The 18,571-nt window shown below is 33.0% G+C and overlaps 1 protein-coding gene across 4 annotated transcripts in view; it reads left to right on the top strand.

Moving 5' to 3' along the window:
* Positions 1-18,571, top strand: part of SPOCK3 (SPARC (osteonectin), cwcv and kazal like domains proteoglycan 3) — a 499,153-nt gene that overhangs the window by 347,603 nt on the left and 132,979 nt on the right. For all 4 annotated transcript variants that reach the window (XM_054486169.2, XM_063664262.1, XM_054486170.2 and 1 more), the window contains one exon: positions 7,289-7,403. In XM_054486169.2, the coding sequence (XP_054342144.1) occupies positions 7,289-7,403 (115 nt within the window). The remainder of the gene's footprint in view (positions 1-7,288; positions 7,404-18,571) is intronic.

Below are 18,571 nucleotides of genomic sequence, written 5' to 3'. Positions count from 1 at the left end.
TGGGAGTATCTCTTCCTGTTTCAAATGTAGTGAGTGTTCCTTTGTTCTGCTTAAGCATGCACCTCGGTGGCCCCCAGGCAGGCCCAAAGCTTTCCGGATTTCAGATTACATGTATGAGAGGATGGGTCCTTCTACTGCAGCAGGAAACGGCTGCACATCAGTTGCCTTGTGTCAGCTGCTGGAGGGTCCATTAGCCATGGGTGGGGGCAGGGTACAAATACATTGAAGCCGATCTTGCTCTGTCTCTTCCTTATGTGAGTAAAGCATTGTTTCTTCCAGGGCTGCCTTGTGAAAGTTTCCCTTGGTGACTCCCATATTAAGAAGCAATAGACAGAAGTGTGTAGGGTTCTCCCTTGAGATTGATAACCCACTCTCTGTTTCACTTTATCCTCATGTTTCTTCCTTTTTATACTCACTTTCCTGTAGAAACTTACTCTTAATAATGTTTTAACCTCTCTGATTAACAGTTCCTTCCTCTTCACTATGCCACCATTGCCAGGACTTCTCCTTCCCAAATGTGTGTTCTGGGCCCTGGTGACAGATGTACACATTTTCTTGAAGTGAGTCAACAGAGGGCATTTTAGAGCTCAGGAAACCATGACTTTTTAGGTTAATCCCTCAGATTTACTCAAGGGGAGACTTTACACAGAGGAAACACTATGTTTTATGTGTTGATATAACTGTGCCAAAGCTAAATTCACCAGCTCTTGCCCATCTTTCTCATTTAGAAATCCCAAAATATACTGTTGCTACCAGTGCATAAAACGGTTTGGGGACCATTGATCATTTAACATGTATCTTGGTTATAAAAATAGTACATATTTTAAAATAAGCCCTTGGTATTTCTTAAGCATAGTAAACAAGGAATTTCTTCACATTTTATATATTTTAAAGCAGTTAATATAACAATTTAGTTATGTAAACCACATAGACATTGAAATGTATGTACAAGCTATCACACTTCAGTATTTTTATGTTTGGGTAACCATTGAAATCATCTACTACTTTGAAATATTCAAAGTCTTTTCTTTGTTAGCTAAACTTAACCTTCTGCCCTGAATCTTTCCGCTCCTTGCATTTTTTTTTTTACAATACATCCCTTGTTGCTTACTCCCATTCTTTTAAAAAATTGACTCTTATTTATATCTGTAAAGTTAATTTCTTCTGAAATGCTATCCTCATGACCTTCTATTCTCATCTTATTTTTTATTATTTTCAACAACACTTGTATCTCTTTGAAAAATCCTATTAGTTGTTATTTGGCAAAGCTCGTATTATATACTAAGGTAAATAATAAAAAAATGTAAGTTAAGAGTAAGTAAAAATGATTTTATTAATCATATGTATCATACCAATGATTAAACAGCATATTTTTATAGGTTTTATTTTACTTGAAGCTATTTTAATTGAAAGCAACATTAATCTGGAATAATTTAAACAAGAATTTTGATTTGAATGACAAAGTTTAATTAAACAAATAAAATGAAATTATTACAAGATAAACCTACTAGCCTTTTGATCTTTCCATTTTTTAAATTTATTACCACATTTTGAAGTTCCGGATCATCCATGTGTCCAGTTGTTTTCTTTTTAGCATTTTCTGATATTCCACTACAGGCTATTGTGAGCTTTGTGTCAAATGAGAAATTTTTGCAGAGTATTTTGAGATGTGTTTAGTTTTGGGAGAAAAATAAAATATTTGTATTAATAATTCCTGTTTGGAAAATTAGAGATATACTGGTCCAGAGGATATAGTACATCTGAGAGAATGGGTTTAGTAAGGTAAGGGTTAGGTATGGTTTTGTTACTTTTCTTCCTGGCAGTTCTCCTTGGTCGGCTAATCTGGTTACCTACTGGAGTAGTATTTTAACTTGTTCATGACTACATGACAAGGATTGCACACTTACTAACTTGGGTTGTAGTGTCCTTACTTCCCTCATCTCAGCTTAGTTAGTTTAAATTCAACTAGTGCTTTACAATTCCCAGTTTCTAGACGCTATTTTGAATGCCTAAAGTTTGAAGTATAAGGTATAATGAAAAATTAACTTGCATATCTGTGAGCCTTAGAGACTGCTTGAATTAAGAACTTTAATATTCTCAGGACTCTGTGGGTCCATTTCTCATTTTCAGTTTGCCTAGGAGCACCTATGCTCACATCTCTAGTGCTGCCCTTGCAAAGGGCTTGCCTCTCTTCCCTCCAATTGAATTAAGAAAGCAGGAACATGACTCTCACCTGCCCTATGGCACAAGATTGTTTTGCCCTGTGATGGGGCCAGTATGATATATTATTAATATAACATCTTCTGATATAAAAGAAGTTTTTCAAAATCAAGTTTCTGGTGAGAAAAGGAAATGCTCCTCCAAAAAAGCAGGGTGTTATTCCGTAATGAAATGTAGAGTGTTCCACAAAGAGAACAATGGCGTGGTGTCCACTGTGGTGCAGAGAGTTTTTAATGTTGTTACTATGTTTAACTTCCTGTGTGTGTATGTATGCTGCAATTAAGACATTTCTGTGTAAATGATATATCCTGATTGAATGAACAAATGGATTTAAGGCTGGAGTCTTCATTTCCTCTTGTGGTTATGTTTGAATGGGGAACACCGTTCAATAGGGATCAGAAGAACTTTAGTGAACGGTGTTTTCTTGGGAAAGGGTTAGCTACAGCTGAATATGAGGAATGCTGTTTATGAGAGTTCAAAGCATGTCTTTGATATTGGCTATTTAGGGCATTAAAAATGTAATACATTAGTCAGTCCAAGATAGATTAAAATAGGGAATAAAAAAGTGATTCATGGCATTCCATATTTTCTGATTTTTTTCACTTGAATGAAAATTTGTATTGCTACCATAAGAAAATAACGTTGCTGCTATTTCTATTGCTGATTATGTACTTGTTCTACATTAGAACTATAAAATAGTGCTTGAATCCCATTTCAGCCCTATATTTTTTATCAGTTGCATAAGCTCTCTAAACTTCACTTAAAAAATTTGTTGTAAAAATATGTCTTATTTTTATGATCAAAAGAATAATACATCTAAACTGCTTAATACAGTGTTTGACATATAGTAGTGCCTCAATGAAATTAGGCCATTGTCAACTGTATATTTTCTTGCTTTAGCTGATTTGTATTTTCCGGTTTCTCTAGATAATTAAGTTGGTTTGTAGAATTGTTATTGACAGTTGGTTTGTAGAATTGTTATTTTATATGGATTACTTTAGTGAATGCCCAAGAAAAAATTCCTAAGGGAAATATGGAAGGGATCTTGAGAATTGAATTAACCCTTTCATTGCCTTACAGTAGACTAATGCCTAATCAAGGCTTCTCAATCTAGGCACTATTGACATTTGGGGCCAGATAAATCTTTGTTCTGGCAGAGGGGCTGTCCTGTGCATTGTAAGATGTTTAGCAGCATTCCTGGCTTCTAACTAGTAGACAGCAGAAACAATCACTCTCCCTTCTGCCTCCAGTTGTGACAAACAAAAATGTCTCAAATGTCCCTGAGAAGGGGGGAGTGAAATTATCCCCAGCTGAAAACCTCCGCTCTAAGCCATGTAGCAGGGCCATGATGATTTCATCAGCTTGAAAACTGGTAACAACAGCCTGTCCCAGTGTTTGCTGACGCTGAAGGTTGGGCTCTTTTTCATATGCCGCATTTTTTTCCAATAATATGATCATATTTTCTTCTTCAATCATCTTATTAAACAAATGACTATAAAATAACTTTCCGTGACTAGTGTCAAAATCATTCTGCAGGCTTGCTTTACACAAGAACTCATAACTTAAGTGATCTCAATACTCGGGGTCTTAGATAATCAGGAAAGCATTAATCATGTCTTTCTCTACATTATTTGCATTTTTTGGTAATTATAGACTAATGAGCATGCCCTTTATGTGATATTTTAGTTCACATATACCTTTATAAATATTTCAGCTTTGTGGTAATTAAGTAAATTGAATATTATTAATTAGAAATTCAATCAGTGGGTATAGCTAAAAAATATTTTAAAGTAGCATTTTTTAATGTCCTAATATTCTTTGAGTAAAATTCTCCATGGAATTTTTTTCCAAAATTAATTCATAAGTAAGTAAAACTAAGTAGCTTTCTGATAAAAAGTAGCTAAAATCATATGATTATATACAAAGGGCATATTTGCTATACATCTGATTCTGTTATTCTTTATAGAAATGCATAGAAGAAAAGGTGTTGAGTAGAATCATTCTGAAATCATTTCACATATAAAGTAACTTTTGCAAAGCTATAATTTTATCATTTCATGAAAATCATAAAGACGGCTTTGACATTTTTAAATTTTAACTATGCCAAAGAAAGCTACAAGCTGAAACATATTTTGATGAAGAATTAACCAAATTTTTATAAAGATTATGTAATTCTCTTGTAAGTTATTCTCCTAGTGCCTAACGATATAAAAAATGAATCATCAACTTTTGGGCGGAAAATATGATTCCTGTTATTAATAAACTAATAGTTGTTGTATGTTTGTTGTTCATTCAAGTATTAGCCAGGCTTTTATGTTCTTTATATTTAAAAAATCACTGCTAAATAAACTACATTTAAAGCATAAATGAGTGTGGTATAACACATCTATGAAGAGAGATAAACATATATTCAAATGGTAAAATTTAATATTAGCTATAATTAATATTGACTTTTGGCTTTGTCTGCCCCTATACCACTCACAGTTGCTCCTGAACTTTTCTTAAATTATGTCATGAATCAGAATTATTATATGAGCAAGTTCAGGTTTCTGAAATATTAAGTTAACAGAAGTTACAGTGCAGAATATTAAATTTGAAGTTCCAAACTTCCATATAATTCATTTGGCTTTCATTAAAACATTCATAATTGTTTAACTATTTATGTCTACTTTTGAATAGATGTTGGACTTTTTAATTACATTTAAAAATGCACTGTGATTTTACTGACAAAATCATTTTTTTTCAATTTTTGAAGCATTGAATAATGAAAAATAATGATACCATTGAAAGTGTTCTCTTGAAAGGATCAATATGCTACTATAAACATGTTCAAAGTCCTTAATAATTTTTAATCATTTGTTGCAGGGCTAGTTAAGAATTTCAACTGTCCATTAAGGAGTTACTTGACAAGAAAAAATAAAAAATATTGTAGAGACGTGAGTAATCTGATTAGCTATTGGGTGCATTCAGTGCTTCTTGATATCAGGTGAAGCTGAATTAAATTACTCACTGGTGCATTTGTCGATTGGAGCCAGACAGTCTACCCTATTTAATGTTAAAATCATTTTCTCTGAGTAAATTATGGCAGTAGCCACTAAAGAAGTCATATTACTTCAGAATTAGCAAGATCTATTTCTTTTAGAGTAGGAAGATAATTATTGACTCTTAAAAGATGGAGCACACATAGGCTCAAAATAAAGGGTTGGAGGAAGATTTACCAAGCGAATGGAAAGCAAAAAAAAGAAGGGGTTGCAATCCTAATCTCTGATAAAACAGACTTTAAATCAACAAAGATCAAAAATGGCAAAGAAGGGCATTACATAATGGTAAAGGGATCAACGCAACAAGAAGAGCTACTATCCTAAGTATATATGCACCCAATACAGGAGCACCCAGATTCATAAAACAAGTTCTTAGAGACCTACAAAGAGACTTAGACTCCCACACAATAATAGCAGGAGACTTTGACACCCCATTGTCAATCTTAGATCAGTGAAACAGAAAATTAAGGATATTCAGGAACTCAGCTCTGGACCAAGCAGAGCTAATAGACATACATAGAACTCTCCACCCCAAATCAACAGAATATAAATTCTTCTCAGCAACACATCACACTTATTCTAAAATTGACCACATAACTGGGAGCATAATTTTTAATCATGTCAAATATTCAGTTATAAAATATTATCTTAGAAATAAATGAAAGATACTTAGGCTTAAAATTCTACCAGGTGTAATGTTTACAAAGAAAATCAAGCCAAACACAACTAAAACTAAACTAAGAAGTTAGCAAACAAGTGAAAATCTCATGTGTCAGAATATTTTTGATTTTTTAAGAGTATTCAGTGTTTACTAGCATTTACCAAGATCCTGGTTCATGATGGCTACTGCATGGGGAAAAACTGGCTGTTTGGTTCTTAAAACTCTGGAAATTAGGTATCATTATCCCAGATTTTTTAATGGGAAAATTGAGGCAGGGCACATTTGAGCAACTAGCCCTAAATGTTACTTTTAGGAGATGGTACTCAGAAGATTTAGATTCAGGCATTCCTCTCTTCTAGACCACTTATTTATCTTTTTCCATTACATGTGTGGTGGAATCAGAAATGCACTGTCATCACCGTCTTAATTGTTTTCAATCCTGTGGTCATACAAGCACCAAAGAGAGGCATGCTATACTGTTTTTTGTAAAACAAGTGAAATAAACTCTGGGGCTTGTAGAAACATAAGATATGTGACAATATCTTATTACAAATGCACATTTATTCCAATGTAAGACCTATGGGAAGTTCAGTCTAAAAACCATTTGCACACGAGGATTAGAGAGACACCAAGCACATCATCACACCAAAAATATATGTGAAATATATATGCATACAGAGTATATTATATAAAGGCTACATAAATATTTGGTTTAATTTGTATGTAAATATATATGTTTGTTCTCTGTGTGTATGAATGTGTGTTTGAGCTATGGTGCTATGTTTGTGGAAAATCACAAGTAACTATAGAACTATTTAATGAACACATCAATTTACATATATATTTTACAATTCTTTGCCTCGGGGATATAAGATGGGCCATTTGATGCTGTGCAAGTCACTGGCTAAAGACTGATGCATAGAGTCTCTGTAGCCAAAACTTAGAGTCCAATAAGTAAGAGAAGACATGCTTACTTAAGTAACCAAAAACCGAGATTACATTTGAGAAGCTCAAGAGAAGTACTGTCAAACTCTATGTCATGCTTCTCTCCATTTGATTCTAAAATGTTCTACTCATGTCATGTAATAGATCTGACAAACTAAGAATGACTTTTAAACCTATCATATTTCTCAGTGACTGTTCTCCAAAATGATACCCAAGGCAACTGCATTTCTGCCTCTTTTATGGAGCAGTAATACTCTACATAAGTGTGTAAAATTGCACTTTAGTATAAGAGACGTATTACCTGGTGGAAAAATCTCCAAATTATATGCATAAAAAATTACCTTTCTTTCTAAAAATTTCTTGAGTTTCTACTGATATAACTAAAGCATTTGAATTACTTTTTTTTTCTCTTTTTATACAGTGCAAACTAGAATATCAGGCATGTGTTTTAGGAAAACAGATCTCAGTCAAATGTGAAGGACATTGCCCATGTCCTTCAGATAAGCCCACCAGTACAAGCAGAAATGTTAAGAGAGGTAAGTGACAAAAATATATTTATAATTTTACATTCATCACTCTCCACTAAAATGTTTTGCAATAAATGTTGTCATTATTACACAATGAAGTTTGTTTTTATACAAATATCCAATACCATTTATATTTTTATTGAAGATATTTTCCTGTTAGCCTCAACTATTATAGCAAGAAATGATTTTCTTTAGATTTCTATTTATTTTGATATTAATAACTAGATACTTCTTTCGTATGTGCTCATCATATATAAGAAATCTAAACCAATGCATTCTATAAACAGTTGTGTCTAAAACGTGTGTTTTATATCTATTTTTTTCTTTTAGAGCAGCAAACTGATTATTGATAAAGTAGTAAGTAATTGAGTGGTTTGATCAGATCTGCAACTGCTCAGTCAATTAATACTAACCATTTTAAATAAAGATGTCTACCCCATGTATACAGTTTGTGTTTCATAATTTCCTGTGTAATAATTTTATAAGTTAAACTTTTTTTTGACCAGACGAAGTCTTTAATTCATTGTTTTTATTAGTTTACTATCTAATAAAAATAAAATGCATTCAACCAGGTATGTACTATAATATATAACTTGACTTAAGATTATTTATTATAGTTTACATGGTATCATTATTATATTTGAAATCTTGTTTATGCCTTTTTAAAAAGTCTCCATGGCTGCTAGCTCCAGTCCTCAGCACCTCTAGATAAAGAAGGAAATGTGGAGAATAGATGATTCTTTAAGTCAAAAAATATTTTACAGCATTAGAGCACTGTCATCAACAGTTATATAATTTATTACTATTGAACTCTTCTAATCTAATAATTATTATTGGGGGCCCTTATTAATGTGGATAAGTAATTTTTGCCCTTTTTCCTAAAAAATGTGAAACATGGATATGCAAATAGGAAAAATGTATTGAGTATGAAATTTCTTTAATATAAACTTATGTATTTCATTGAGCATGGTATACTTGTTATTCCATATTACAGTACCACATAAATATTTTATTACAGGTATAACTTCCGAACTTCAGTTATGCCACTTATATTGGTCTTAACTCATTAAGTAATATTTAAGAGGAAAAAACAAAATAAAACTAAGTGTTATAGCATTGCCTTTAAGAGAGACTATTTTTATTATTCAAAAATAAATTAGTCGATTTGAAAATTAATAGTAAATTAGTGCTCAATCATTAGGTCATGTGAAGAGTGATACCAGTTGGTAGAAGAGAGATGCCACGCTGCCTTTCAGGAGCTCGGTTCTTTTTTTTTTTTCCATAAGTTATTGGGGCACAGGTGGTATTTGGCTGCATGAGTAAGTTCTTTAGTGGTGATTTGTAAGATCTTGGCCCACCCATCACCCGAGCAGTATAAACTGCATCATATATGTTGCCCAAGAGCCCTGTTCTTTGAACCTCATCCTTGCTGACTTGCCCCGGTCTAAGTTTAACTACCCAGTGTGGTTCCTTCTGTAGTCCTCAGCCCTCATCTCCTCCAATCCACTCTCTTCAACACAGCCCAAATAAAGACTTTCAGTACTACCTTGAATATACTAATTAGCCCCCAGATAATCAAAAAGCTACTTGTGGTTTCCTTTTAACTGAAATTCTTTGATGTTTGTGCCTTCCTCGTTCCCACTTCTGATAGAGTACATTTTCACAATTAAACTGAAGACATAACTGACCACGTTTATCTTTGGAAATCACTTCAGGCGGGAAACAAATCCTACCAGGTTCACTATCCATGAGCCAATTTTTTCACTGAAGGCTATTAAGAACAACATTTGAGACGTGGTCATAGTAAGTGTATATCTCTAATGTATCACAGACTTTCAATAAGATTTTGCTTCAATGAGATTTCCTGCTTTTAAACTTCATTTTGAATGAAAAGGTATTGCTGATGTAGTATTAATTTATGATAATCAACCACAAGCTGCAAAAGGAACTCTGTGAATTAAAGATGGAAGGTAGCACATCTGAGAAGAGGATCTCTTGTGAATAAACAATAATTATTTTTCATATTGTCAAATTTTCTGTATAGTGTGTATATTAATATATCAAGAAGAAAACTTTTAAAAGTCATATCATCAAGGGATAAAGATCATTTGTGTTCAATTGTGCGTAGAAAGAGAGGCAAGAAGAATTTAAACTAATCCTGCTCTGACAAATTGTCAGGGCAACGCAAGTACAGGATTTTGCTACCTGCTGTGGAAAAGCAGTACAGTCAATTTTGAGTGTCATTTCTACACAGTGCCAAAGGCTGAGAGACAGGGGAAGTATAAAACCGAGTTTGGTATCATTTCTAATCTTTCAACTGTCATTTACATTAGAAGCATGCCTTAGGTAAACTGTGCAGTGCAGGAAATTCTATTTAATATCTTCTCTGTTCTAGAAACAGTGAGGAATAAACTACCAACAATGAGATATTTCTTAAATCTTTCTGACTTCCTATATTTGAGGTCAAATTAACACCGTAGTATGTTTTCCTATGTTAAGATCAGAATCTTTAAATCTACTTGAAATGCATTAAAACTAATAAATATAGATTTTCTACACAAAGTATGAATAAAGTTTTCCTCTATTTCTCTAATGTATTTATTAAGAAATGTGCATAAATTGGTCCAAATACATACATTCAAGTATTTTAAATAAATAAAAACAGATAAATTCCATTTTTTAAACCCTAGATTCTGACTTTACATAAGTAGATAAGCATACGCCCTTCAATTAGTAACTTAGCTATACAGTTTTCTCATTTTCTAACTCATAAATTTAGTATTACAAAGGCCAGTGTTTTGGAGTCCCTTTAATGGACTCCCTCCTTTTCTTCCATCTTTTTTTGTTAACGTATTGTTCAATTGCAAATAAAAAAGTATTATTTGTAAAGTAGATCAAATTCATTCAAAGAATATTGACATTTCAGCTGATTTTTAGAGGCCTCTAATATTTTTATGGCCAGGAAAATATGAGATTCATAGTTGTGAGCATGGTCTATGAATAGACCATTTTCTACAGATTTTATGTGTGTGTATAAAATGCAATCCTAAGAATTAGAAAGCACCTGCAAAACAAAAGTTCATTGAAAAAGAACATTGAAAAATATTGTAGAAAGCATTTATTTTTAAGTAGGATTTTTCTACCCTAGACAAATCTTAAATTGTCTACGCAACAGTGGTACATAAGCACAGTAAACTTTAGACATATGACACATCTAAAGTGCTCCATTTGTTTATTCATTTCACTGGTTAGAGTCAAAAGATCATTTTAATTGACATTTTCTGTTTGTTTCAAATCTGGGTATTCCAAAGTTCAAACTACTTTTCTTATGATTATGAGTTTTATGGTTTTACATATCTAACCTCTTAAAATTTAATTCATTTCAAATTATATCATTTTGAATATTTTAACCCCAACATGCATCTAAACACATACTCTTTATGCACCTTGATAGTTTGAATTGTTGAGTTTCAGTGAAGCCTGAATAGAGAAGGAAAATAACCTATTTTAAAAAGTAACAGGTGAAGCTGGGTAAAAAAGGAGGAAGTAGAAAAGGAACGTGGAATCCTAAAGGCCTTGGGCACCTTCAAGAAAGCCATCCCTTTATTCTAGGACACAGAGTACTTTCAAGGAGGATACAGTGCAAATCGGTCATTGCAAGACATGAAAGCTTTGGAATTAATTTATCTGAGTCAAACATATGAAAATGTTTATGTTCTTGAGCAAAGAGTTAACATTTCCAAAACTGTTTTTCTAAGTTTTACTTGAAAAGAGTTAACATTTTCTAGTAAATCTTAGAGAAATTTATTATGTTACTGAGACAATTTTTTGTTTGTTTGAAGTTGGGGTGGGTGGTTATTTTAGAAATAAGGCAACCAAGTCCCAGCAAGGATAGTAGATGAAAAAATAACAAGAGAAATTGAATTGGGGTAATATTGCTGAGATGAAATTCACAAGGCTTTAAATCCAATTGCATATGATGGACAAGGAAAAAGAATCCCTCTAAGATTATTCTGAATTTAGTAATCCAGGTGATTTATAGAATGCTAACCAAAAGGACTAGCTTATTTTTCTGGGCCTGTGGTTCGCAATTCCTGCTAATCCTCATCTGCATTTTAAAAAATCCAACTAGAGGTTTCTTTCATTGGGAGTTGAGAATCATATAACTTATCATATTTCTCGTTTCGCCTTATTCATATAACTCTGTTATCCTACATACTAGACTTTAATCCTAAGTGTGTGTGTGTGTGTGTGTGTATGTGTTTAACCAGTTTATGGAATTTCTTTCTGGTTTGTGCATTGTTATCCTGTGGAGAGCCTAATTTATTCATTAAGGGTATACATTTTAGAATTCCAGTCCTTCACTGCTGTGTGGTTCTTAGCTATATACTTAAGTTTATGAGTCTCATTTCTTCATCTGTAAAATATAAAATATATAAATCATTAGGATTTATGGATGTATTTCCTCAAATTTAACCATCTTTGCATTTCTATTTCATTTCAACAGATTATACCTGTAAAATGCTGCTGAACCCTAGTGAATTACATAACTTTTTCACATATTAAATGCCATTTGTAATTTTATTTGTGGTGCTTTTAACGTCATATTGGGTGGTAAAAATTGAAGAGATTTAATTTTTTCTATAGTTAATAGTATGTATTTGCATATTTTGCAAAATATTTGTACATTGAGAGCTTGAAACAACTCATCAGTACAATTCTTTAGCCTGAAAGTTATTATCGGTCATTTTTGTTGTTGTTGTTGAGACGGAGTCTCGCTCTTTTGTCCAGGCCGACTGCAGTGGCGCTATCTTGGTTCACTGCAAGCTCCGCCTCCCAGGTTCACGCCATCCTCCTGCGTCAGCCTCCCGAGTAGCTGGGACAACAGGTGCCAGCCACCACGCCCGGTTAATTTTTTACATTTTTAGTAGAGACGGGGTTTCACTGTGTTAGCCAGGATGGTCTCGATCTCCTGTATAGGTCATTTTCTTTGACAAGTCTTTCACATTCTTTTATAGCTACTAGCCATTGCAACATATATTTCCAGACACAGAGAGAGGGATATGTAGCCATATATGTAGTTATATACTGCTTCTTGATACAATTACTAGTCTAAATGTACATTATATTATTTTGTAATTAAAAACAGCTGTTCTAGGTGATCTAGGTCATCAGGAAAGATAATAGTGAACTACCATCTAGACACATTTGTTAATGCCTGTACTCCCATTCCTTTATGTTTTAGCAGTTATAATTTTGTGACATTATTTAAATTTTCTTAAATTCTTTTGTACTTGATTTTTGACAATTTCTATCAGAATGTGTGTATTAAAATGCAAATTAGGCACTGTTAAAGCAGTTTTTAATGATTCATATGCTGTTGTCACAAGTTACTAAAAGACATTTGTTTCAAACCTTGGCCCTTGATGTGAGCCACACATTTCTAAGTACAATGGGTCCAGCAATAAAGTACAAAAATCTTGTGCTTGCTTTTATTCTTTCTTGGGACCCACACCAGACGCAAGTTTGAGACAGATTTGTAATGAGTCCTTCTCACTTCAGAGATCATTGGTACTCATGAAATTTTGGTGTGAGATCAGAGATCATTCAACAACCACAACATAAACAAAAAGATAGCTGTTTATTTAACAAAAGATATCTCATCTGAGACTGATTGTATTATTTGTAAATGGATGTGGGGACAATGAGTATAGGTTTGTAATCATTAGCTTCCTTTCCATATTAAACTGCAAAGCCTGATAATTTTTATTTACAATATGACAAGGTATGGGACTGAGTTATTCTATAATCTGACACAGTCATTTTTTCCATTATTCATTTCAGTACTCTGAATACTATGGAACCCTATCAAGAAACAAAGTTTATTTCATTATTGTGCTATGATTATAAATTAACTGATTTAAGGAAAAAGTATTATTGATTAAGAATTAATGTATGCTTTTTTCCAAGTGGCAAATAATTTAGTTTTAACATTTAATTTTGTATGATGGAATTTTTTTATATCCAGTGAGCCACTGCACCCGGCCGTTTTGTTTATATCTTTCCTGGTAGCATTTTTCATATTTCCAAGGTGATGCAGTATGATAGTTATGGTAGCAATAGATGATTTACTTAATGTATTACTAATTAATCTTTTCTGTGCATTTCTTGTAAAGTATATTTACACCAAATTTCTACTTATTGGCAAAATTATTACTGTTTCTACTATTTTTACATAATTAGTAACATCAGTTAAATGTAAAATCACTTGTAATGAAGTTATTACTACAAACAAACAAAGAAATCAGTTCAAGAATTTTAATATCTTTTTCCCAAATCATCTCTAAGAGTGAAAGTATGGTTTATCTCTGAACAAAAATGACCTGTTAATGAGAACTTTTACATTAAAGTGTACTCTGAAATGGATTATGGAACCATTTTACCTCCTGCTTACTGTTCTTTTGAGATTTTCATTCTTTTTTCTTCTATCCCTACCAAAGATCTAGTATTTAATAGCACTTGATTTAAATACTGTTACATTTGCCTAATAATACATTTACATTTATTTGTATTTAGCATATGTTTTCTGAACGTGAGAGCTCTAATTGCTTTTATTTTATTTTCTGTAATGGAACTCTTTACTTAAAATTTGGCAGTTTTAACACCATAAAAGAAATATCTCAACTCTAATAACAGAATTTACCCAAAGCAAGAATAATCAAGGAATGTTCAATGATACCAGAGAAAATAGCTGCAGAGAAATCTACTTTTTGAATCACAATCAGTAAGTCTAAAATGGCTCTGAAAGGTTCAGAATTTCGGTTTCTATAGGAGAATTTTTTGACACAAAATAATTTGTGTACATGGTAAAATACTAACTAGTACAAATCAAAATATAACGAGATCAGCTGTTCTTGCACAAACCCTTTAAATCCTGTTTTATTGATTAGAGGTAACCACTTTAACCACTGTGGTATTTCATTCTTTTGGTTGTTTCTATTGTACTTTGATATGTATATCCCTTCACCGATAATGTATCAATTAGAGACAATATTTACTATTTTGAAAAATAAATATTTATCTTATTTCTCTACCCCAAACTTCCCATAGTGATAGTAAATTATTATTAAAGTTATCTCACTGATAATTTTTAACCTTTCAATAAATGTAAAATTTTTTCTTGTTCCATCAAGTTCAGAAAAGTGTCACCAGCACCCTTAATTTTACAACAACTTCTGCTCATTCATCTCGACTTTCTTCACCTACATATATTTTATGTTTTTTACACTTAAATATTATTATTTAACTAAAACAAGTCTTCCATGATTAGTCTGGAGTTTGATACTAAATGTTAAAAATCAAAAAATACTACTAATATTGTTTGTAAATAATTTTACTATAATATAGTATATTATGCTATATATACATGTTCATCACCACTATAAAATGCTGTACATCCTTGTGCCAATAAAACTAGAATGCCAAGACCTGATGGATCATCTATTCAACATTATTGTTTGCTTAAAATCATGCCAAATTTTAGTTAACATGATATTTGATATTTTTCTGCTTTTATTTTTATGTGTATTTATTTTATGCTAATTGTTTTCCCCAGGCCATAAGTTTTTGTTTCTTCAGTTTCTTAATTCTCTTCCACGGAGCTTCTAAATAGCTTTCTTTCTCATCAAGAGGAAAGAACAAAATTCTATTGCCATATTTTCAAAATTCTTTAGTCTCAAATTGTAAGAAAATATCAGTCACATTCCCAGCGGTATGTAGGAAAGCAGTTCTTCACAGTGTTCCACAAGTCTTGAACTATCTTTCCAAGCAAACATTCTTGGAATAATGTTTTCCTTCAAGTGAGTGGGTGGAGTTATTGAATTAGGCTATAACAAAGCCTCTCACTTCTCTGAGGAGATTTGTTTAATTCCCGCAGTAGTAAAGGTAATGCCTTCTTCCAAGGCAACAGCGTGTTAAGTTTGCTCCCAATCCCATATAGGTTGTGCTTTTCCTGAGCCCCGTGCTCCTCAGCTGTGCCACAGATCTGTGTGCTCCACCTTCCACTGGGCTGGCTCCTGTTGCCTCTGTGTGACTTGAGGGGGCAATGGGAACTCATGTGAACAAGAAGCTTTTGCTACCTGCTGTGCCATGAGTAGTAAACTGTCTACATTCTTTCAGAGTTGTTTCAATTACTGAACAAATTTCTGAAAATGTGGTAACATCACAGCTTTCTGCTGCTTAGAAACTGCTTGCTCTTCACTTGGCACTTTGTCTATTCTAGACCTTTCTACACTCTGTTCCAGTCCAGTCCTGTCTGGTCCTAAACCTGTGCAAATTCTCATCTGTAACACTTGTAATTTCCACTCCTAATCTATGTCCATAATTATTCTAATTTAATATTTTCCATTTTCTTATATTGTCTCCTTTGGTTTTCTTGACTACAGCTATATGCCTTAATATTTTCTTAAAGAGGGTGTGGGTATGGTAAACTTTTTAGGAGCTTCGATATCAGAAAACTATTTTGAACATAGAATTGGTAAATAGTATGGTAAATGGAATTTAATGCTGGATAAAATAGCATATATCCTCGGTATGTGAAAGCTCTGATCATTTGTCTTCTAACTTCTAATGTTGTAGACAGGAATAATATTATTTACATTATAGAAAATGATGTATGAATAACTGAAAGGAATATCATGATTAAGTATTTCACCATTAAAATTAATAATATAGACAAAAATATCATACCTACTAGAAAATCTGAGGCTATATAAACTAACTTGGGATTTTTGAACTATTTACTTTTTCTAAAAGTAAATATTTTAATAATACATAGTTTCAGCTTCTTATTTTTTAGATATGCAAAAGTGTTGCAGAAAAGTGATACTGATTATCAAAGTAATAGCCAACCTATCATAAATATTTATATGGCATTAGTGATTTACATATTCTAAATATGACAAATATATCTATATGTCCTTTAAAAAACTTGTAGATCACTCACTCCTCTATCAGATAATTTTCTTAAAGATTTTAGCCATACGTAAGCATAGCACAAATTAAGGTGCACAGTTATTTGTTTAAGACAAAAATGTCTTACAATTTGGGCAGATTAGAACAACTTTCTGATATTCTAGTCTATTTATATAAATAGAAGGTATTGACATAATTACTTAACTAGGTCAGGCAAAAGAGTTATTATTAAAATTCTACTACTTTAGGGATTACTTTTTCCAATAAGATATTAAATTTGCATCTGCCCTAATTTGTGTCATTTTGCATATATGTCATGTACCAAATACAATTCTACAATCTACTTTTCCAAAAATTTTGATTATCATAAAGTCTTCTATTTAAAACCCAAGTGTCCAGGGAGTCACTTGATTCCTGTATTTAAACTCACAGATGTAGGGACCACACATGTGTGTGCTTACATGGGTGATACTACCACTGACCTGAAGTTTGACATTGAGGAGATTAGCAATTACATGCTAATTCAGTTTCCTCTTCTACAATATAGGTAACATAAAATCCACTGAGTATTTGTGAAGATTAAATTGAATACACAGATACGATGTTCTTAGCATGTTATATAAATAATCAATTCTACTTATCAAAGACCTATATTTTTCAAGGGTCTGATGCTTTTTCCCTGCTTCTAAGCTAACAAGCCTACCTGCCACAATCTCACAGATGCTAGCAGCATACAGGAGACTTTGAGATTAGAGATTTAGGACTCTGATTGTTGTTCACAAGAACTTCTTGCTTGCATTCATTCTCCTTGGTCACAAGCTCACAGGTGGGATTCAGCTCAGGAGAGTACTGTATACATGGTGGGGTTGAGTCTTAGCTGAGGAACGCCAAGCTTAGGTAACCCCCATCCTTATAAGGAGGATAGTAGCAAACTTGTTCAACCTCTACCTCAGAGAAAGACATTATCTTTACTATTCTGGAAAGCAACAGATTTTGTTCTCTCCCCATCATGACGACACTATCTCAATCTCCCAAGATCATTTGCTATACATGCATCTTCAAAATGACAGTCTGGGACAAAAGCTACTACAAGGTGCATGTACACACAAGAGACACTTGGGAAATTGTTCTTAACAATATTATTATCAAATCCATTCCTTCTTCTGAGTGAATACCCACATGCTTTTGAGATCTTTGATGCCACTTTACCTTCCTCTTTTTCCTTTAGAATCTGTCCCTTTTGTTTCTATTGAGTTCTATACCCTTCCCCAACTACCAACCTATGTTCTTAGCATCTGCAGTGCCTAGTATAGAGAAAATAATTGTTCAAATTAAATGAGTTTATGAATTTATTGGTCAGGAATCAAACTAATTTAGTAGTAAGAGGGAATCTTAAAGAAAGGACATTAGAATTTATCTACACCATGATTCTCAAAGTCCAACATATGTCTCCTGTAAGTATTTGAAATGAAAGCTTGCATTTTTATTAAAATAGGCTGTATTTGTGGAGCAGTTTAGGTTTACAACAATATTGAGCAGAAGGTACAGCGATTTAACATATAACCCATACATCCACACATGTATAGCCTCTTCCATTATCAACATCCTCCATCATACTAGTACATTTGTTGCAATTGATGAAGCTATTGATACATTATTATCACCCAAAGTCCATAGTTTACATTCAGGTTCACTCTCGTTATTGTACATATTATGGGCTTGGAGAAATTTATAATGACAAGTATCAATCATTATGGTATTATACAAAGTAGTTCATTGCCATAGAAATACTTTGTGCTCCACCTTTTCATCCCTCTCTTCTCCAAGCCCTGGAAACCACTGATTTTTTTTTTTAACTTCTTCATCATTCTTCTTTTCCAGAATGTCATTGCTGTGGTTTGGTTTGTCCCCACCAAAACTCATGTTGAAATTTGATTCTCAGTCTGGTGGTGTTGGGAGGTGAGGTCTAGTGGAAAGTATTTGGGTCATAGCAGCAGATCCCTCATGGAGACTAATGCCCTCCGAAAGGGGTGAATGAGCTCTCCCTCTCTCCACGATGGATGAGTTCTTGAGAAAGAAGGTTGTTAAAAAGACTCTGGCTTCCCCTGTTTCTCTTTCTTGCTTCCTTTTTCACCAGGTGATCGCTTTACACATGCCAGCTTCCCTTCTGCTTTCCACCAGGAATTGAAGCAGCATAAGACCCT

Source organism: Pongo pygmaeus, chromosome 3 (genome assembly GCF_028885625.2).
Source record: "Pongo pygmaeus isolate AG05252 chromosome 3, NHGRI_mPonPyg2-v2.0_pri, whole genome shotgun sequence".
NCBI classification, from domain to species: domain Eukaryota; kingdom Metazoa; phylum Chordata; class Mammalia; order Primates; family Hominidae; genus Pongo; species Pongo pygmaeus.
This window is presented reverse-complemented; position numbering and strand designations above follow the sequence as displayed.